This window comes from Motacilla alba, chromosome 12, assembly GCF_015832195.1.
Source record: "Motacilla alba alba isolate MOTALB_02 chromosome 12, Motacilla_alba_V1.0_pri, whole genome shotgun sequence".
Taxonomy (NCBI): Eukaryota; Metazoa; Chordata; class Aves; order Passeriformes; family Motacillidae; genus Motacilla; species Motacilla alba.
Genome location: NC_052027.1, coordinates 15,427,944 through 15,450,615, shown reverse-complemented (window position 1 = coordinate 15,450,615; position 22,672 = coordinate 15,427,944). Strand labels below are relative to the sequence as shown.

Below are 22,672 nucleotides of genomic sequence, written 5' to 3'. Positions count from 1 at the left end.
TGAGTGTCTTCTGACTGGTGCTTTATAATTAAATCTGTAAGGAGCTGATTTGTGCAGACACACAGGCTGCAGTTTTGCGTTCTGTGGTGATATTAATTTCATGGTTAATGAAGTTTGCATTCTTAAAGTGGTATTTAACAAGGTCTTATCTGTGTGGATTTTGTTGATGAAGTGAAAAATCAGGTCTGCTTTCTCATGCCTGCTGGTAGGAAATGCTTTGCATTCTCAAAGATTTCTTGATCTCAGCAAAATTTATTCCCTGTGAAACTCAGTTTGTTAAATCTCTGGCAGACTGAACACAAGCTCATAGCTTGCATGAGTCTGCCTTTGCAGGTGGTGTGGGGTGGGCATAAGGTTTTAGGGTTTAGTCAGGAATAACTAAACCTATTCACAGTGATGGTCATGATACAGAAGACCTGTTTTTCTGCCACTTACCCTGAGTCACACGTTTTATATCTATTTGTTGTCATAACCTCATACATATGTTGTCTTATGTAAGGAAGGTTGAGAATGAAAATGAGCTGAAATGGATTTACAGTTCAAATTCCTCATAGCTCACTGTTCAAGGTTCAGATTCGTAGTTCCGGTTATGAGTTATTTTACAGGCATGCAGAGTAACAGCAGGGGAAAGTCATGTCAAGGAAGTTACTAAACTTGTTTTTTTCTGGGTTTTATGATGTTTTTTTCCTCTAAATGTTGCACTTTTTTTTAATAATAAGCAAACATTGTTTTGTAATTTGATATGTTTTGATACGGTTGTGGTCATTTTGTCTTCTGTCACCTTTTTGACTACCCCAGGTTCTAAGACCAAGCATTCCTCCTCTCATGGTGCTTGCCTGAGAGGAGAACTGTGCCACGGTTCCTTGTTTTGTCTGGTGGTGGGACAGTACCAAGCTCAGGAGCAGCTGGTCTGGGAGCTGCAGAGTGCAGATTTGTGACAAGGAGTTTATTTGGGTGCTCCTGTTTGAGAGGTTTCTCCATTGCTCTGCTGACCCCATGAAAGGGATGAACCACTGGAAGTGAATACAAAGAAGTTCACCACAGCAATCTTGGACAGTCTAGGCAGTCCCCTTGAGAAAGTTCTTTACTTACAGAAACAACCTTTGCTTGCTTTTTCTTGTTTCACTGTGATAATTTTTTTCTGTTTCTCAAAAATACAGGATTTTTCCATGGAACAAAAAGGACTTTTAAATTACGAGCAGCTATTCACAACTACCAGCATATATCCTCTGTCTCTAATAATTTCTGAAGATACTATGCTGTAAAATTTTAATTCCATTTTAGAATAATTGCCTTTACTTCCTTCCTGGTGTGGAGAAGCTGCTGCCTGGTACTGGAAGACGTGCTATCTTCCAGCACATCTTCCTTGCTTTGAGGCAGGTGGTGTGACTAACAGCCTGCATTATTTCATATCCATAGGACTTAAATGCTTTCTTTGGAAGGCAATTGCAATGTTAGAAGATGAAATAGTCCAAGGAGCTTTAAAATTTTGGGGGGGAAGTCCCACCCTCCTCCATCTAATCTTAAAACCTCGAGTTACTTATGGCAATATGTTTTCAGTGCTGCCATTAGGTTTTGATGTAGTTAAGGAGTAAGAAGCCTTTTGCAGGTGAAAGTCGTTACATGATTTCATCCTGATTTCATAAATTTAATTGATGAAGTGTATACCTATTTGTTAGATACATTATATCAAAGAAGTCTGCATAATTGGCCTCTGACTCTCCTTTCATGGTATTTGATCATGTGTAAAGAGAATATATGAAAGTAGGTTGTGTATCTTTTGTTCTTTTTAAAACAGTTGGTGTTGTATGAAATGTCTGTCTTGCAATTCAATGCTCTGATAGTTCCAGCCTAGAAAGACTGAATCTGGTAAGCAATTTAATTAGAATTTAAATGGCCTCTGAACATACAGTTTATATCTACCTTTGGCCTCCTTGATTTACCATATTTGCTGTTTTATCATTTTTTACAAAGTTTTTACAGTTTTCCTTTTACATCTTTTTTGTATGTGAACTTACATTTCAGGTTTGTTTTCTGCTTTTAAAACTGCTACAGTTTCTGCCTTGCTTAATATTTTAATGAATGGTGATTGAGTTTGGAGCTGTGCTGTGGCAGTTCTGCCTGTTCCCAGGAGCTGATTTAAAACAAGCAGCTTGAATGACTTAAAGTTCATTGATACCTGTTGTCATACTAATAATGTTCAGAAAGCTTCATGTATTATTGAGTGATCTTGTGAATGCTGTACATGAAAATGGTGTTGTGAATCGTAAATTGCTGCTTAGTGCACATTAATATGGATTGATTCTATTTGTCTTGTACTAAATAATTCATGTTTCCCAAATGGTTCTGATTTCTAGCAGAGAAAAAAAATCCACTTGAACACAGCAGACTGTATTTTTCAGTCTTCACTGGGTGCTTGCATAGCATGACAGGAATGGCACAGCTGTTTTTCTAGCAACCTTGCTTTTTCATTTGGTACTTGTTTAATGATACCTGCTTCAGAATATAAAAGTGCTTGCAGGAGGGATCTGTATCAACTTTCCAACGCCAATCTCACAGGCATTTTCACTGGAAGCTTAGATTTGCTTTGCTTTAACTATCTCATACCTGTTGAAGAAACAGAATAGCAAATGCATCTCTCCCTGAAAGTGCTGGGAAACTGATTTATTGTGACTTTCAAGCAGAGCACACCTTGACCCAACAGTGCTGTGTATGCTAAATGCAAAGATAACAAATGCCTGTCTCTTAAGACTGAATTGTGGCTTTTAACTTTATTATTTGGATAAATATTTCCTAAGCTACTTGTGCTGTTTACCTTAGAGTTCTTAAAGCAATTACTTTCATCCCTTTATTTTTAGTATTGCCATGGCTTTTGGGAGCCGAGGGCTGCATGCTTCTGTTTACAGGGTGTGTCATAGATGCATTTTATGACTTCTAAAGTGCTCCTCTCTCTGGGGAGACAGCAAAGAGGGTAGCATTCAAAAGGGAGAAGTTGTGTGTGATTCTCCCTCTGCTAAGTTAGTTTAGTTGTTTTAAAAGTAAGCTTTACCTTTAAGAAAAAGGAAAAAAGCCCCATGACAATAGCTATTGATGTGGTGTTTGTGGGCTGCTGGCTCTGCTAAGATGTATTTATTTCCTTTATTGACAGCCAAGTTAATGCATCTGTCAGAGCCACACAGTCATGTGCTACCAGGATGCACGAGATCAGTCTTGCTGAAATTGTCTTAGGCTGAGTTGTATGCAGGTAATATGATTTATTTGTGTCTCCCACAGCCAATCTATACAAGCTAAGGATTTAGGAAAAATTTTTGGAGCCCAAAGTGCGTACATGTTAGGGGAAAAAACCTCACCACCCTCATGTAAGGCATTTGGCTGCCTTTCCTGAAGCAGCAGAATCATCTGATTTATTCCAAAGCTCAGACAGCAGTATTTAGGGTTCTTTTCCTGATAATGATTTGTCCTCTCCTCCCCTGCACTGGGAAGGGCAGCTTTACTTTGTGATAGCCATTTGCTGCAGAATGACTATAAAGCTGTAGCTCTCACTGAACCTTTGAAGGGACAGCATAGGTTTTTAGCTGGCTGTGGAAGCCGGTAGGAAGTAAATGCTTTTACACAGGTAACTTTCAGTTACTGTATTTCACCAGCATTTATCTAGCAAGCACTTCTGCCCATTTGATAAATAATGTGAAATCCAGTGCTGGCACCTTATTTTCAGTCATCTCATGTCATCTGTGTTGAGACAAAGGAGCCCAGGTCATGAGATAGCTGGGCTTGATGGATGCTTGGCACTGGTGTGTTTAACTTTGCAGTAAAACAGAGCCCTTGTTCTCTGCTCTGACAAAAGTGCCAGTCAGGCCCACAAAGGTTTTGCTGCCCCAACCACAACATTATCATCCCTGCTGGCAGTGGAACAGAGGCTGGGATAAGATCTTTGGTTTGCAGGTACCTCGTGGCTGTCCAGGCATACTGCATCTTTAGTGTGACGTGTCCCTGAATAACCAACTGGCTGGGTCATTAAACTTTATTGTGTCCAGCTTTCTATAAAGTTTCTCCCTGGGTGACCTTCTTTAATGGACCAGTTCTTAATTACACTACAGAATCATTAAGGCCAAGGGCACAGTGGAATTAAGAAAGGGGTTGGGTGCTTGCATGCTAATGCTGTTTTCTCTCTACAGAAGTTTTAAAAATCCTTTTTGCTGGGCAGCAAAGCTGGGGGCTCATGCACTTTGTAGTATGTCAGTCTAATACTGACTAGAACAAAATTTTCCCTTGAGTGTGTTATTCCATAATTTTTTTCATCATGAAGAAACCATCGTTCCTGGTGTGTTTCTCCAATGCAGCAATATCACTGGAAATCAGTTCTAGTCCAATATAAGTTCTGCTTTAGTATCATGGGTGTCTCAAGTGTGGGGAAGTCTTTGTCCTTAAGCAGAAATATTATGTAGAGTTCTGGGGCTCTTATGCAGGGAAATAAGCAGCAGGCTTTCCGGGTGTCCTGCATTTGAGCATGTCTAATGGGACATAGGAATAGAAGGAAAAGTTTGCAGTAGGGCAAAAACTGAATTGCCAAGAGTATAGTGCATTTTGGGGCTGGAGAAATGAGCAGCACACCAAAACTACTGGTTCTTCTGGTGTTTTTCTGCAATCACATTTATTTCCTCTTTTAAAACAGATGCAGACAGAATTCCCTTTTTTTTTCACTCTGAGTATGGAGAGATGCTGAGCTCTTAAGTGTCACAAAAGCTTTTGGCAATTGAGTGATACATGTTTTACACACCTATATATCTTTTGTAAGGCATCATTGTAGCCTATTCTCATTGGGCATGTTGTTTCTTGCACAGTTAATTCTGAAAAGAAAAATTCTATTTTGGAGAAATCTTTTATGTAATCTCATGTAATTATTTATCCTCACTGTGCTGCTACCAAGAAAATAATAGGAAAGGGACAAAGTGAAATAGCAAGACAAACCTCTTAAAGGCTTTGCTTTAATAGTAAAGGGAGGTAAGTGCAAATTAATAAAAAAGATCACAAATAACATGAAATTTATTGGTAGTTGTCATTCCATAGTCATGTGAATTTTCAGGACTTATTAGTGTGCATATGCTTGTTCAGAACAGACATGGTTCCACTGTTGTGGGAAAAGTGTTGTTACTAACAAGTAGAACAGTGCTTTTCAAAGTCTTCCCAAATAGAATTTTAAAAAATAAAATCTGGCCTGTGTATGTAGTTGACTTTACAAGTTTTTTACGAGGTTAGAAAGTGTGGGTTCAGATTTGTGAGGCATATGGTCTGATAACCAAATGTTCTGGATATAGTGCCATTCTCTGAGAGTGGTCATCTGAAAATCTGCATCCCATTCCAAGCTTGGGTGCTACTGCTTGGTGTAACTTTAGTGTTACTCTACACACAGTGAGCAAACAGCCTTGTACAGGAAACTTGTAGTACTTGTCAGGAGTGCTGGAAATCGTGTGAATCAATACCAAAGTAGCCTGCAGATGCCAGCAGTCTTGCACTGTGAGGGCTGTGTTGGAGGATCTGTCTGGTTGCAAACTTGTTATTTGGGAAGCAGCAGATTTCTCAGTGTGAGATTCTGTCCCTCCACATATGTGTGTGTGTGTGTGTGTGATTTTCAGTTAGCCACACTTTAGTCCTTTGATAGTTGGTTCAAATCTTGAAACTTTTGAAGTGTCAGATCACAGGAAAATGAGTTCTAGACTTAAATACCAATTTTTTTTGGAAGGGACTCCAAATGTCATCTGCTCCCACCTCCTGCTCAGAGCAGGGCTGGCCCATGTCCCCTTGCTTGGAGCATTGTCCAGGGTAATTTTTAAGCTCTGTCAGACTGCAGTCGCTGCATGTTCTTTGGACAACTTGTTGCAGAATTTAATTGCCCTCACTGGAAATTTTTTGCTTCTTTCACCCTGGAATTTCCCTGGCTCCAACTTGTGGCTGTTTCCTGTGGCCCATGCACTTGTGAGAAGGGTCCAATCCTGCCCCAGCTGAAACTGCCCACACACGTGAGGAAATGTGAATGTGGTGTGCAAATGTGATCCTCACCAGCCGTTCCTCCTTTTCTCTTTGGCCAGCTCAGCTGTCTCTCTGCTGAAGTCTGATGACAGAACTATATAGGAGGTTTATGAAATGAATCAGTCACATGCTTTGTCTGTGACCCATCTTTGAAAAAGTTTTGAGAAGCACTGGAAACACAGGTGAAATTCCCAGCTCTCTCCCCAGAAGAGCAGTGTTGTCGTAGTGCAGCTGCAGAGGACATTGAACATGCTGGTTTTATTTTTTTTTAATTTCAAATTAATGAGCTGGAGAAATCTTTGATCTTTACTGGGGTCATAAAGTTTCTTAATGAGAACTGCCAGAACCTGCATCTAAGAAATGCAGGAGTGCATGATACATGGAAACATTTCAAAGGTGTGAGACGAGCCAGGTTTGTGCTGCTACAAGAGCAACCATCCAGAAACTAAGAGTTCTTGAATCCGTATTGAAGTAACTTCACATCAGCAAAATAGTTCCTGTGGGACTTCTCGAGGAGGTGAAGGAGAGAGAGAAAGGCTGGATTTTAAGTGTTGCTTTGCATATTGACAGTTGGAGAGGTTTTATTTCATTTCTTGTCTCTGTTCTGGTCGTTATTTTTCCCTATGAGTTTTCTGAAATTCTGATTGCAAAACCCCCACATTAAAGTAAGCGTTAGAAACTCTTCCACGGTACTCTGGCATTAATTATTCCTAGAATTTCAATTAAGTGGGAAGACAATTCAACGAACTTGAATTTTGCATTAGCAATACTGTGTCTTATATGCTTATCTATTATCTGTCCATCTGGCAGCTCACATGCTTGTTGGCAGAAGCGCTTTTATTTCCTTTCCTGAAAAATTCTGGCACCGAATGTGTAAACAAGCAGCCCTTCTTTCTTCATTTATAATTCAGCATGAGATTGTGCACGTTATTAGTTAATTAATATGAACTGTGGTGGATGGCTGCCGGTGCGAGCGCGGCGCTCCGAGCCGGAGCATATGGAGCAGCGGCGCTCCTCGCAGGCAGAGCCGGCAGATTGAGATCCATCTGTCAGCTGACACACGCACCAGCCCCACTTTGTGCCGAGACTGCCAGGAGAAGCTGGGGCTGGGAGCAGCAATCCTCACTGCTTTTGGGGGAGCACAAGGGGAGAAATTACTTTCCCCTCCTGATTCGATAGTTCCTTGGAAAGTGCCAGTAAGGATTCTGTAAGAAGCGTGTGCTGGCCTTTGGTTCCAAAATAAATGTGTTACTAGCGAGCGTGCTGAGGAGCCTGAGCTTACCAGTGTGGCCGTCTGCAGCCTGTTGGGTTTTTGCTCAGTTTAGTTACTGGGAAGGCTCAAATTCTGCATCAGGTATGTTGAGAAGTACCTGGCAATGTCTGAATCTGTCAGGAACACCTGATGCTCACAGACACAGCTGCAAGGAGCTGGGCTGTGCAAACAGCACTTTCAAAGGACCTACTGGGCTTTCAAGTGTACAGGTACATATTCATCGGGTTGCACCTCCTCAAGATTTTACTCATTTTATTTGGGGGCATGCATTTTTGTGGTGTGATCAGCCAGTCAGTACATTCCAAAAAGACAGCTGCAGAGGCTTTCCAGGCTTGCTGTCCTGTTTAATGTGAACTCAAATGAATGTTGTGTTTCTAGAACTGGCCAGAGAAACACAGACCTTATCAAGGCTATTTCTCAGTACAGATAAAATTTGAAATGCTGTTAGTGGAATTGTTTTTGAGTATCCTCTTCCAAAATGAATTTTTGTGAATTTTTAAAAGAAATTAATGAATCCAGGGGCAACGTACAACTTCATAGCAATAACAACAGCCTAAGACAAAAGCTTTAGCTTGGAATTCAGGGGTAGAACTCACCCCTGCCCAAAGCATGCACACCATAGCAGTTTATTGCCATTTTGTCTGCAGAAAAGCATCTTGCACTAACTCCACAGTAAGTTGAAACTTCTGTTTCTTGCATTTGTTTTGTGATGCTTTGTGGCTTCCTGTTGTTACACAAAAGTGCCATTAATTAAAGTAATCCATAGTGTGACTGGGGAGGACTTGTCATAAATAACAAACTGGTTAACTTGGCTGAGTGTTGCTCATTTTTAACAGAAGTTTTGTATTTGTCATGCTGTTTGCAAGGAAAACTGCTGGCAAATGTTGCTATTACAACTTTATCTTTGGTGTAAATGTACAGTCTTTTGGCTTGTCACTTTTTAGCTTGTCATAGGGGTGAAACAGTTTCTCTCTGCTGTCAGAAGCAGTGACAGACAGTGAGGTGACAAGCTGGCAGCTTGGTGTTCCCTGAAAGTGCTGCCCCTCCACCTTGGAGGTGATTTATTTAATTGTTTTATGAGGACAGTTGACCTGGGGGAAATGCCTTACTTGTGAAAAAGTTATGATTAGTTCAGAAACCAGAATGTGGTTATAAAGGCTTGTGAGCTGGGCAAGCATGATGTACACAGAGCATCCTATGTTAAACTGAAATTCATCACTAATACCTGGAGAAGCAGGTTAAAATACCTGTTGATATTTTGCCTGACTATACCTGCTATGGTTTGTGCCTCTTGAACTAGAATCTGCAATTTGAAGGGAGGGAGAATCAAGGATTCATTTTGTTTGTTTGTTTGTTTGTTTGTTTGTTTGTTTGTTTTTAAATAAGAGATCATTCCTGAAATGTGAGCCTAAATAATTGTTGTTTCAAGAACTTATGTTTGAAGGAGCTGGTGAGTGGTACTGAAATTTGGGCAGAAGGAAGTAAAACCCTTATGTCAACCCCATTCTTAGTGGAAAGGTTTCACATTACCTTGTTGTGTTTGTCTTCTTTGGGATGTGTAAGAATTTAAGAATTTAGTATCTTGCAGCTGTAACAAAGAATAAATCTGTGTTAGGATATGAGGCCAGGTCTGACAGAGGTGAGGCTGCCCCAGGTCCGACCCATGGCAGGGCTGAGTGTGTGTTCCCAGCAGGGAAAAGGTTTTCTTGCCCAGAAGGAGTTGGAAATGGAATTTCCTAAGAAGATGGGACAAAATTCTGATCTGAAGAACAAATGTATGGACCAGCCACTGTTGCACATCAGCAATTGATTTTATGCCCTTGTCCCTCTCTTTTCCCACACTTGTTCTTCAGGAGTCATCTACATTCTTCCAGATGGACCTGGGATGGTTTGGAAGTACATGGAAGTAGCTGGGCAGGGTATGAGAGGAGCTTTCTGTCAGATGCCCAAGCAGTTTCTATAATAAACTGCAATGAAACTGCAATAGACAAACTTTACCTACTTGCTTACCTTTGTGTATAGTTGTCATTCATTTCATACTGATTTGTTTGTTTGTTTGTTTGCAGTACGTTAACAATTGTCTGCCTTTCTGTGAAGGGATTATCAGACTAAAAAAAAATCTGTCCTTCTTTCCTCCTGTAATTCAGTTTGCCAACAAAATAGAGACAGGTTGTCAGAGAATGTATTTGTCCTACTACTGATTCAACTGATTTCATTCTGATATTATGGACTGCCCCAAATTATGAGAATACTTTCCAATTTGGGTTTGGGTCTCCAGTGAGGAAAAGAAACAGCTCTGTCTAATACCTGCTTTATTGTTGGAAATTAAATTTTCTGGATGGGCAGTCATAAAAGCTCAGGCCAATGGAATGGTGTCAGATGTGGATTATTGTTTCATGTGAGGGATACTGGCAGTCAGAGAATGGAGCTCTGGGAACTGAGAGGTGACAGAAGGGAGTTTCTTCAAAAATGGATCCTTGGAGTTTGATATGGTGAAGTGCAGTAGTGAAAGATCCGTTTCATCAAAGGTTGTAACATTTCTGCAAGACTATTTGCTTTCACTTTTTTTTTTTTTTTTTTTTTTTTTTTTTTTTTTTTTTTTTTTTTTTTCCTTTGGAAGTTACTGATTGTCTTCAATTATATTTTTTTTCTCCCTAGTAAAACGTTTCAGAGAACCAAAGCATGAAAGACGTCCCTGGAGGATATGGTAAGTTTCTGCATGCTTTAGTCTTAACTTCTTTTCTTCTTCCATGTTGTAGAAATTGAAGGGATGATGGTAATGTATGATGATTAAAATAAAGGAAAGTCATGACAAGATATTGGTAACTATCAGTGAGGAACCAAAAAAGTTACCAAAATACACGAGTCAGGCTACCTCCTGTGTGTTTCCTGGGTAGTCATTTCTTATTGAACACTTCCAGGAATCTGTAGAGATGTGCATTTAGGCATAAAACTTCAATTTGTGTTTCTTCCTAAAGACAGAAACTTAGAGTAACCCTAAGATGCATTTGAACATCTACAAACTTGCATAAGCTTAGAGGAAGATCTCAGCTGGGCTCAAAAAAATTCCATGTTTTCTTGGCATCCTGCTATGTATAAAATAGAGAAAAGGGTGATAAAAGATACAAGTTCATCAACTATAAAAAACACAAAGTGTGTTTGTGTTTACTACACTTTAAAAGTTCCTGGATTGAAGCAATGCCAATATAAGCTGTACCAATTTTGAGACTGGTGTGTGTTAGGCTGCCATTCCACTTGTTCAAGACTTCAGTGGTTTAAATTGCACTCCTACAATGCTGCTTCTCAAAACTAACACTGACCTTTATTTTATTGAAAAAAGAAGTACAAAATCTTTGTGTACTACAGTCTACCTCAGCCTGAAATTCTGACAAGTGCACTGATAGCCCTTAATTTTTAAGCAAAGAATCTTGTTCTGGGACTCGAGTATTGTTATTTATAGCAGAGTGTACTGATTAGATATGTAACTCACTGGCTTCCTGCCTCATCTCCAACACTCAGCTCTCTGTGTCATGCAGTGAATGAAGAGATAGAAGTTCAAGACAGTTATCAGGGAGGGTAGATGAATTCAGGCATAAAATGTCATTTGGATCTGTTGGGGTGTTTAGATCTTTTTAGACATGCAAGCAACAGGCAAAATGGTTGTTTTTCTGAATAATACAAAGAACACACTCTTGCCTGCAGAATACTTATTACAATTCTTACGTTTTACATTTAATGAAACATCCACTGAAAGTTGGATGTAAGGGCTGGAGTCATTACTGAATCACTGTCTAAGTGGGGGTTGATATTTTCCCCTTGAGTAACAAACTCTTTTCTCTCTGACTTTATCATCTGCTTTGGAGATAATATTGTCAAGGTTGGAATTCTTTTGCAGTGTGTTCTAAGCTCTGCCCTGTAGATAAAATTCAGTGAAACCACTTCATGCTTCCCAGGTGAAAAATATGCTGGCTTTTAAATGAAATACTGTAGATAAAGGACTCATTAGTCACTATTAAGTTGTTCGCCTACAAGCACATGATGAGGATTTTATTTTTGTCTGTGCCATAAGCTTGCTAAAAATGCATAAACATTAAAGGTCCAAAATACCTATCAGGGCTGAGATACTCATTGTTTCCAGGAGGTTATTAAAGACTTAGCTAGAGTTAGTCAGGATTAGCTCTTGGATAATGCATATGATACCAAGAGGATATCCGTAGACTTTACGTTTACAGTGGTAGGTTTTGAGTTAATATGATTTGGGTTATTGTTAGAAAAAATAGGGACTGAATTTAAAATGGAACATTGTTAAATAAGAACTAAATACTATGATACTTTTGTCATTCTGGTGTTCTCATTTGGAGAAAAAAAAATTAGTAAGAGAGATGGAGTTTTAATTAACATAAGTTTGCAATGTCTGGCTGTGTTGTAAACAGGTTTGCGTGTCTTAAAAACTGTTTTTACTTTACACAGGTTTTTAGATACTTCCAAGCAAGCCATAGGGATGTTGTTCATCCACTTCGCAAATGTCTATTTATCAGGCTTGACGGAAGAAGACCCCTGTTCACTGTGAGTGTTTAATTTTGAAATTATTGGTCTTTATGGAAGTTCCGTGGCTGAGTTGGTGTATGTGGATAGTAAGGCAAGATAAAGCTGAGAAGACAGTTTTCATGGTAAAAATCAGTCACTTTAAAAAAACCCTGTGGTTTAAACTTAGTTAATCAAGCATCAGGATTCTTTTCTTTAAGTTCATGGCTGGCAGGAGTCTGGACTGTGTAGCTATTTTAAACCTAAAGGGCAAAGCCTTGCTACTCGTCCCTCTCCAGTGAATGAATGGGGACTTGGGATGCACATTGCAGTTCAGGTTTGTCTACTGAAGGTGCTGGGACCAAAGGAAATGAATATCCAGTTGTGTTCATTTGCTTGAACAAAATGTAGTAAAGCAAGGCTGTAATACAAAGTGAGGTTGCTTTCAGGGTTATTTGACAAAAATCATTTGTGTTTGTATTTGCTTCTTAAACCTACACTGGCTGCTGCAGTATTTTCATTTTGTTAAAAATGGGAAATCTTGCTTGGTAGCCAGGCAGTTAGTACAGAAATTAATTCTGCAATGTCACGCTCGGAGCAGTGTGACTAAATAGATAAGCATTTCTCTGTAGTGTACTAAACCTGAAGATTTTATGACTAAGACCCCAACAGGCTCTTTACAGGAGCTCCTGAAGCAAATGGTAATTGTTTGGGTTTGTTCTTGATAAGGCTCGTGCTCAAAGTAGCTTACACATTGCTGGTAGTGAAAGCTGTGAAATTACTTTTAAAAGCCCAGTAATTTGCCTTTTAGAACCAATCCAGTTCCTTTCGATGGCATCTGCTCGCTTGCTGTTCTTGGGCAAACAAAGGAGAGACGCAGCTCAAGGAGCATGCTTGTGTTGCTGCACAAGCCACTTTTTATTCCTTATTCCTCCTTGGTTCCTTCTGTTCTCCTACATGGTAGAGATGTGCAAGAACACTGCTTTTCTCTTCCCACCACAAAGCATTCTGTTAGGCAAAATTCATTTATTTTAGCACATTAACTGTAAAATTTGAGTTATGACAGTTTCAACAATACCAGGCATCATTGTAGGATTTTCCTTGCTTATGGCTTTAAGAATTTCCTGATAGGTTTAAAAACTGGCAGGTGCAAATTACTTTCATTCAATTTTTATAACTCAAAGTATATATTCAAGCGAGGTAACAAAAGCATGTCAGAAATTGTCAGTGTTTAAAGCTAAGGCACGATAGTGTATTACAGTATTTTAAATTAAAAATAACTTTGTTTATTAAAAATAACATGAAGCATTTTGTTAGGCAAAATCAAGGGTTTACTGACATGTGCTTTCTCTCCTGCATCTACATATTTTTATTTTCAAATCTCACTTTTAATCTGAGTGTAACATGACACAAAACAAGTAAGAGAGTGAGATTATTCAGTGCTCTCAGGATAACTGAAATGACAGTGTGGAGCTGGAAAGTTTCTCAGACAAGGATGCAGATAGCAGAAAAAATATCACACAGCATTAACCAAAATCTATCTCAGGAAAAATATCCCTAAGTTTGAAGGTGAGTCCAGACTTGCCTGGCAGCAGCCCAGCAGATCCTGTAGGCAGGTTAAGGACACATCGAGCCCGGCGTGCTGGGGAATCCCGGGCATCCCTGGGGACCGGGAGCCCTCTGTGCCGGTGGGATAGATGCTGGCACCTCCGATTTCCCGCTGCCGCTGCCTTCCTGCTGCGGGCTTACAGCAGCCTCTTGTGGCCTCGGCGGGACTCGTGCGGAATCGGGATTGCCGAGCTGCCTCTGCAAACACTCAGCCTTGATTTTAATGTTTGACTAATGCAACGGTAATTAAAACTCAGATTTGGTGAACAGTTATTCGAAAAGAACTATTTTTAAGAAGTTTGGGGATCTTTAAGGACAGAAAAAAAATACTGAGACTGCTAAAATGATTTAAAATGTAGGCACTCAGTAATTACAGAAGTGGGTAAATGATTGTTCTCAATACTCTGGCTTCTCAACATATTTACAGATCTTTTGTCAGTCATGGTGTTAAAATACCCCGAACCTGTAGAAAATGGACCCTGACTGTTGCGTTTTACCCGGGGGTTTCGAGCTGATCTGATAAGCTCTCAACCCCTCAACACTACACCCCAGAATAGCTCAGCTTTCGTTAGGAGGCATAAAAGGAGCAGGAGGCTGCTGTGACAGCATCAGGAACAAAAAAGGTTTAATAAAGGCAAAATAACAAACTCAAACCGATCCAGGTGCCACTTACTTGTGCTCCTGGTAAGAGACACCTCACAAAAGCGATTTGGTTTCTTTGTTCTGTCCTTTTCTACTCAATGGCCCAGGTGGGACCTTTTGGCTTATGGCCAATTAGCTGTCCCCAAACTTGAGGTGAAGTCCCCAAGGTCCTATCAGTGACTTTTCTACCTGATCACCGGGAGAAAGTTCTGGCTCTTTCCTTTTTGGGGGACAGAGGAAGGTTCTGTCACTCTGTCCATAGGGGGCACATTCCTACACTTGACTGACTCCTGGGGTATTTGTCTGTTTTTCCTTTCAGGTACCTTATCAACTTCTTGCTGGATGCCACCTTAGGAATGCTGCTGATCTACATCGGGATCCGTGCTGTCAGCAGCATCGTGGAGTGGCAGCAGTGGGAGTCCCTTCGCTTTGGGGAATATGGTAAATGTTCTGCTCTGGCACTGCAGTGAATCTCAGGGTAGAATCCCAGAGTATTTCAGCAACTGGTTAACTCATCCTAAAATCGTTGTACAGTCATTTTAGTATTTCACTTGTCATGAGGGTTCTTTTCAGTTCTATATCTCAGTATTCACCTTGTGTCTTAGAAACCTCAACAAGTCTCTGAGCATTCACTGAGTTTGGAATGACTGCTTGAATTTATTTTTTTTTAAGGAGTGATTCAACAAATTATGATATTGGCTAATCTCATGGAAAAAATACCAGCATGATAAATTTACTCTGAAACACTTCTAAAAAATGATTGCTGGAAGGTAATTTCCTGCTAAAGCTTTCATTGAACCACATGGCATTGTCTGAAGATACAGACCAAGAGTTCTGCCAGGCTTCTTTAAGCAGCCACATCCCTTCAGAGAGGGGAATGACAAGATGGTCTGTGCTGCTCCTCAAGGAATGACCACTGGGGCTTGTGCATGTAGGGGCTGTATCACTGTTAAAAAATGTGTGAGGGACAGACTGTGAAATCACTTCCAGGTGAAGTTGCAGAGTTTATCTTCTGTTACTCAGAAGTCCACTGATGTGCAGAAGTTGTGGATTTGCAGCTGCAGTTGAGTATCACACATTCTTAACATCAGCATTTAATTTTGTTCAGTCTGTTATTCTCAGATTGCTGAAAGTGAAGGTTTTGTGTGCATGCTAGAAATCATATTTGCAGCTCCTTGAGGCAGGAATGGGAGGAGATGTTGCCTTATAAAAGAGCTGTGGCTCTTCATCAGAGAGAAAAACAACAACCCAAATGGTTTGGGGAGGGGAGTTTAAGAAAGTTAAAAATGTTTGCCTAATAAATTAGGGGCTTTCACAGCAGTTTTATAATTATTACTGGTAGGATTTTGGTTTTGTAGATTTCTTTGGTTTTAATGATCCTAAGTAGCTGACAGAACTAAGAATAAGTAAAGGCCTTGTGAAATTGGAGCACTTTAAAAGTTTGAGAAGTTTGCAATCAAATAACATTAATTGCTATTTGCTTTAATGTCAGAGGTTTAGATATGATAACAAGCAACTTAGAAATAACTGCCTATGCCATTAGGGCGTGTTTGATTTATAGAGATTTAATGTGTCTCTTCTAGGGTACAGTTTATGGCCACTTAAGCTGTTTAAATCAGCACTGCCACAACACTGCTTGTCTGCTTTTATCCCACGTGCCACAATCCAGTATTTCCACTCTTTTTCTTGGACTGGTGCATATCTGACTCTTCAGGGAATTGACCAAGAGAGCTAAACCATCAAAAATTCCCTAGATGTAAAAAAAGTAAATAGTTCCTCCAGATTAGTCCCAGACTTGTGTCTCTAAGGGATTAGGTAAGCACCAATGCCCAGGGAAGGCAAAGGGGCAAGGAAAGAGGTGAGACCTCTTGCCCAGAGCCCCATATTCTGATTGTTGGTTTGGCTTGAAGCCATTTAAAGACATTTGAGCAGCTTTCAGCCCATATAAAACTTGAGTTTCCTCTTAGAGAAAATAAAAAAGTGTATCTATTACAGTTATAGATAGGTATTTGTAATCTTGTCAGATATTAGATTTTATTTCTCCCTAATAACATTTTGAATTTTTTGAGTGTAATCTGTTGTCCTTTCCCATTTCAATGTCCTTTCAACAGAAGGAGTCTGTGTGTGGGGAGATGTGGGGAATATATTCACTCCCCTGAAATTTCTCTCTTTCTTACTGACTTTCAAAATGAACCCAGGTCTGTTTTAGTTATGAGGCATTTCTGACTTCAGTAGTTAAGCTCTTAAATCAACAGATGAACTTGTGTAGTGCTTTGGAGATGGTCTGTGGCTGCTCCAGTATTGTCACTTTGAATTAGGAGATCTGAAACACCTAAACCTGTTTATTGAGTATTCTCCTCTGTGTGTGTATAAGCGATGTATGAAATTACATAAACCCTCTTTTGTTAGTTGTTCTCTCTAGTATCAGATCATTTTATTAGTCACTAATTTTCTTTTCTGCATCTTTATTAATGTGCTGTCCTGCCCTTAGTGTGTTAGGTTTTTAATCAAGCTATTGTCAGGACTGTTTTAAAGCATACTGCAAATCTGCATTTCCATTAATCGTGTGGGAGAGGCTTCTGGTATAAAGAGAATTAGAGAGCAGATGGAAAGTTACTAGTTTTGGCTAAAACTAAGTAGGTGCAGTAAGGTTAGGCCCTCTGTAAAAAATCCCATCCAAAAGGACAAGTTGCATTGGATCATTTGCTGTCATCTTCTTTGAAGTGTCCCTGATGTTCCTGAAGTGAAAACCCTCCTATTACCAGTTTACTTAACATTTTTCAGTTTGACCCAAAGAACATTGTTAATTTTCATAAGATGCTTTAAAATAAAGGAGGGTAAAAAAGGGGACTAAAATGCGGTTCTGTGGGGTTGCAAGTGTGTTTAACTTGGGATTTTGAAGTTAAATATGGAATGTGTAGCATAGAATCAGAGTGGTTATCCCATCTGACCCTGCCCTCTGGCGTTGGGCAGCCATTCCCCCTTGTCCTCTTGCTCCACAGCCTTTTCCACAGTCCCTCTCCAGCTCTCTTGGAGCCCCCTCAGGTACTGAAATGCTGCAATAAGGTCGCCCTGGAGCCTTCTCTTCTCCACCCCATGGTTCACTGAAGAGTATCAGAGTCTTGGAGCATTTTATCTGGAGTAGTAGAGTCGGTTCCTCAGCTTGGAGATCAGTGTGATTTCAGTTTGTTTGTAAATGTGGGAAAACAAACAGGAGCCCTCCTTCCACCCCCAGACAAGTCTCTTCTTGTGACTGAGTGATGTTTGTGTTTCTAGAGCCTAAATAATCATTTGTCTCAAGTTAGTTCTCACTGTGAGCTCATTTCCCTTCTTAGCTCTATTACTTGATCCCTGGTGATTCATTACTTGAAGCTGTCACAAAAATAGCAGTGTCCTGCTGGTTTTAAAAGCCTCTTCTTTATATGGAGGATAGTTTTTAAGCATAAATGCCTCAAGGAAGGAATGGATACCAAAATACCAGCATTTATAAATGGTGGCTGTTTGTACAGCAAAACAGCACTGCAGTCTGATTTATGAACAAAGGGCCATGACGCTCCCTCAAGGGCTTTTTTACATCAGAATTTTTCATTTTATTGGATTTGTCTTCATATCTATGGTTTTATGTTTTCAGATTCATTACTTCAGCAGTTGGATTTTAATAGAAGTGCAGGATCAGTTAATATATTTGAGCGTGTAAAGAGGAGAAAAACAGTCATGACCTGTACTGAAAAGAATGTTCCCTGCGTTCTCCTTCCCTTCTTGTCTTGTGCTACTTTAGCTGCTGCGAGTAGAAAACAGGTGATAAATCCCTCCTGGTGATTATAAACTCCTCTGGCAACTGAATTGTGCTGTGGCCTCTTTCCTTGGCTTTGCCTCTCCATGGCAGAGCTCAGAAACTGTATTAGATGCATCTTTTTCCTCCAGCTCTTCATTTACCCCTTGAAGAGCAACTTACTTATAGCCATGTGGGGTAAATACCACTGCCTTCAAAACTATTTTAAATTTACTTTGGGGTAGTTCTGTGAGTTGGCATCTTCTTAAGAAAAAATTTTCAGGATCTGAAGAACAGAAGGAAGTTACAGGGTAGAGGAATAACAGGTATTGGGTTCAAGAGCTGTTTCTAAACATGCTTCTACAAAGCACCTGATGGCAGTGGCAGACACAAGTATAGACTAATTTGGCATTGCCCAGCATTTTCCAAAAATGCTGCTACAGTTATTACTGCAGAGGATTCAAAATTTTTCAGTTTTGTTCTTCATTTACTTTTCTTGCACTAGCAAGATTTCCAGTAATTTGCTGGATTATTCTATACATGACAAGTATAAAATCAGAATTCAAGAGATGACTGTCAGAGACTTTAGAAATTAAATTAGAGCTTTATGGCTTCAACATTAACATTAAGTTTCTACTTTGGGTTTGTATACAGCATCTCTGAATGTACAAATGTCTGAAAGTGCTCTTTGGAGCACCTTCTGGGTGTGGTGATGTTATTAACTTGAATTTCATGGCTTATAAAACCATAGAAAAAATTGGTTAGAAAGGAACTCCATATAATCCAACATCTTGCTCAAAGCAGGATTAACTCCAAAGCTGAAGTGGGTTGTTCAGGTCATGGTCCAGTCAGTTTTTAATTTCTCCATGGTTTAGGATTTAAGAACCCCTTTATCTAAACAATCTACTCCGGTAGATTTAACCACCCTCACGGTGAAAGCTTTTTTTCATTCATATCAGAATTGTATCTTCACCCACCCAGTCTGTATCTTCCCACCTTTCTTCAAGGATACTACTGGGACACTGTCAAAAGACTTGCTAAATTCAAAGTAGGCAGCATCCCTGTTGTCCCCACTTGTAATGATAACTGAGAGATATTTTTGTAGGTGCAGTAGGGCACACAAAAATCCTCAAGTAGAATTTATTATACAATTTCAGTTATTTGCCAAAATAAAACCCCAAAGAAACCAGCACCACTCCCCACAAAAACATTGTGGAACAAAACGTTCATTGCTGAGAGTGCACAACAGGTTTAATATGGAGTTTCACCGTTTTTGCATGTACAAAATCTCCTGAGAGTTGCAAAAGATACAAAATTGTTTTCACTGTCTTTGCTTTTAGGAATTAAATAAAGATTGAAAAAGAGAATAAACTGTTCATTTCAATAGTAGGGCTGTAGCTAAAGCTAGATTATTTTTTATCATTTGTTAATTAGTGAGAAAAAATAGAATGCTAATAGAAATGTGAAGTATAGAAATTAATTGCTAAAATGTAATTCTCAAACCTAATTCAGGCCTTGTATCTGCAGAAGAATCACAGCTGCTTGACTTTGACTTACTGATGTTTTCCCTTTCAAAATTCTAACTCTTTGGGTTTTTACAAGAGAAGCTGTAACTGCAGTATGTAATTGTAAAACTCAAGCATTTTAATTGCTTTCCTCTCACACTGTTGAGTGTTGATCACAAACTCATCCTGTAAAATGTGCTTAGGAAGTATTTGTTGTTTTGGACTCCAGTCTGATTTATCAGTTTCTCTGTGCAGCATTTCAGCAGCAAACCCTAAGTCTCAGACTATTACCAAGTATTAATACTGAAAGCCTTTCAGGAGTGTTCCAGAAAAGGAAGCAGCAACTGTCCATCGTGCATTACAAACACGTAAAGGCATCTGATTTTCCATTGCCCATTATTCATCCCCAGGCTAAGAGTTTGGAGCTGCCTTTGATGAGATTGCAGAGGCTGCTGCAAAGACTAAAAATCTGTCACCCCTCTCCAGAGCTTGCTTTTGTTCTGGTGAAGTGCAGCTTCGAACTCACCTGCAGAGTTTGTTAGGCTTACCAATCCTCTTTTTTCCCCCTTTTTGTCTTCTTTTTCTTTCTCTGCCTTCTTTGAAAGAGTCTAATCATGTGCGTAAGTTTTCCTTTTCAAATATTTGTGGTCTTCTTTCTGTCCTGGCAAATAGCTTCATGCACTCAGGTTCTCATCGTGCCCTTGAGGTGCAGCAGAATCTCAAACCCTTTCACGTTGGAACTAAAATATGATCTTAACTTTTTATTCAGTTTAATTTTTCATAGCAGCTCTTGCACCTGTTGCTTCAATTGGTTACTTATAGTAACTCACTTTGTAGAGGTGAAGAATTTAAGGTTTTAAATTTTAAATTAATGTTTAAGGTGGCCTAGAGGTAATGGTGGAAATCTAAGTTCTACTTAGACTGAAGGGAAATGTGTTTTTTCCCAGCCATGTTTCCCTCAGATTTTCCCCATTAATACACTTAATATGTCATGATAGAGGATCAAAAATAACAATATGAGGAGAAACACAACGAAAGTTTATCTGTCTTGCTTTCATCAGATTATCTGAAACGGTGTGAGCGTATCACAGGTACTGCTGGATGGGACAAGGTCCTGCTAGATTCAGTTTCTGATACTTTTTCAAAGCTGAGCTGCGGCAGAGGGAGGGGAAGGAGCAGCACTGAAGGAATTGGAGAAGGCACTTCTGGAGGATTTAGCTGCCCTGCTGTCTCTTCCAATACTGCTTTTTAAAGATGTTTACTCTGAAGTAGATCGAACCTATGCATATATTGAACCTTTCTTCTTTCCTGCAGGTGACCCCCTGCAGTGCAGTGCTTGGATGGGCCAGTGTGCTCTCTACATAATGATTATGACATTTGAGAAAACCATCATCATCATAGTGCTGCTTATACCTCAATGGAAAGAGGTTGGTGTTTTTACAGCATTTTACAGACAAGTGAATTTTAGGTGGAAGCTGTAAAGACTTCCAGCAGTGTTTATTGGTTTGGCTCAAGCATGATTGTCTACACTCATTGCCAATTAACTCTGTGGTAGTGGTATGTTCTTTTCATTTAATTGGGATACTGCTAATGAGACCTTTATCCATTGTCAGGAATATCATATTGTATTTGGAGAGTTTTTTGTAAACTGAAATATCCAAAGTTTAATTCTGTCTCCTTGTCTAAAGTACCCTTGAAACTACTAAGTGGTTCTTTCTTTTCTTAACTCTAATTCTTGCCTGCAGCTATTTTGTATTCTTGTAGTATTTTGAAGAATTTTCTTTGCCTGACCTTGTTGATAGGTTTTAAGCTTAGACTTTTAGAAATGCATGGTGGATTAGTGAATCCACTGATGCTGACTGGATTAACCTTTATTTTGATGGACTCTGTGCAACCAGATATTCAAAGTGGTGCTGATACTGCCCATTAAAACCAGTTAGCTCTATTGTGTGCCCTGGACTGGTTCAGGAACTCTGTTCTCCTTGCTGTGTATTTTGTAAAACGCTTCTCTGTTTAAATTATCTAAAGATGGATCCACAATGTGTTCCTTGGGAGCAGCTCTAAAATGTTTAAGATGGTTCTAAGGCAGCTCCTCAGACTTCTGTAAACAAAAGTGACAGAGATAAGTTTCTTGTCAGCCCCACTAACTTATCTGTGGTAATTTATGAGCTGTCCTAAATACTTTGCTTTTCTCAAAGCTGCCCTTTTTTGGTTCACCTGCGTTATTTCTGTCACATTAGCTTGTACATGGACATTGCCCTGCCTAAGCCAGTTGTGTGCATGTACTGCCATGAGCTGAACTCATCCTTTTCTCTTCACAGGTGGCTTTATTGAACCCCATAGAGAACCCCCAGCTGGAGCTGGCGATCGTCATGCTGATAGTTCCCTTCTTTGTTAACGTTAGTACCACTCACTTCATGAGATGTTTGCTTGGATAGCCTTCTTCCATGTGTTCATTAATTATCATTAGTCCTTAAAACAATCTGTATCTTGGTGCTTAAGTTAATTTAAGGGCGGCTAAAGACGGGGCAAATTGTCTGGTTATGTAAATTTTACAAAGCTGAAATCCATATGGGGCTAAAAAACCAGGTTCAGGAGAGGGGCAGAAATGCCTCATAGACCCCTTTGGCCTGATGACTTCAGTAGATCGACTGACATGGAGATTATAAAATTACAGTGAATTTGCTTCAGGAAGCAGTTGGTCTAAGGACAGACGTGCTGTGAAGTATCCTGTGTCTGACCATAGCTAATAGCGGCTGGCCTGTGGTGGGGCAGAGGAAAAGGGCAAGCGTGCAGTCATCCTTCCCAAAGTACACTCTTGCAGCAATCAGGGATTTAGGGATTAGAGCCAGAGACAGAGGGTGTCCTTGCATGTAATAACTGCTGGTAAAGCATTGCTACATGAAGAGTTAATATATAATCACTGTGAATAGTTGCTATTTTTCTGATTTTCTTCTGTTCCACAAAGGGGTAAAGTAGCTGGGTTGTAGAGCATTCCTGAAAAGTGTAATAAGAGACGTGACGCTCTGCCTATGCAAGATTTAGCTTTTGGCCAATTCAGAATTATTGTCATGTTCATTTGGTCAGTGTTTGGACCTTCCTTCTACTCGGAAGAAAGCTGAACTGTTGCTTTCCCCTTCTTTTTAACAGGCGCTAATGTTCTGGGTAGTAGATAATTTCCTTATGAAGAAAGGGAAGACAAAAGCTAAGCTTGAAGAAAAGGAAGCAGGACAAGATTCAAGAAATGGAAGTAAAGTCCGATACAGGAGAGCAGCATCACATGAGGAGTCAGAGTCAGAAGTATGTGGAGTTAATTATAGC

General features: G+C 39.7%; 1 protein-coding gene across 1 annotated transcript in view; it reads left to right on the top strand.

Annotated features, from left to right (window-relative positions):
* LOC119706056 (store-operated calcium entry regulator STIMATE-like) overlaps positions 1–22,672 on the top strand; it is a 34,574-nt gene that overhangs the window by 7,078 nt on the left and 4,824 nt on the right. The window contains exons 2-7 of the mRNA XM_038149160.1: positions 9,959–10,007; positions 11,771–11,866; positions 14,394–14,515; positions 20,666–20,778; positions 21,673–21,750; positions 22,502–22,651. Coding sequence (XP_038005088.1) covers positions 9,959–10,007; positions 11,771–11,866; positions 14,394–14,515; positions 20,666–20,778; positions 21,673–21,750; positions 22,502–22,651 — 608 coding nt within the window. The remainder of the gene's footprint in view (positions 1–9,958; positions 10,008–11,770; positions 11,867–14,393; positions 14,516–20,665; positions 20,779–21,672; positions 21,751–22,501; positions 22,652–22,672) is intronic.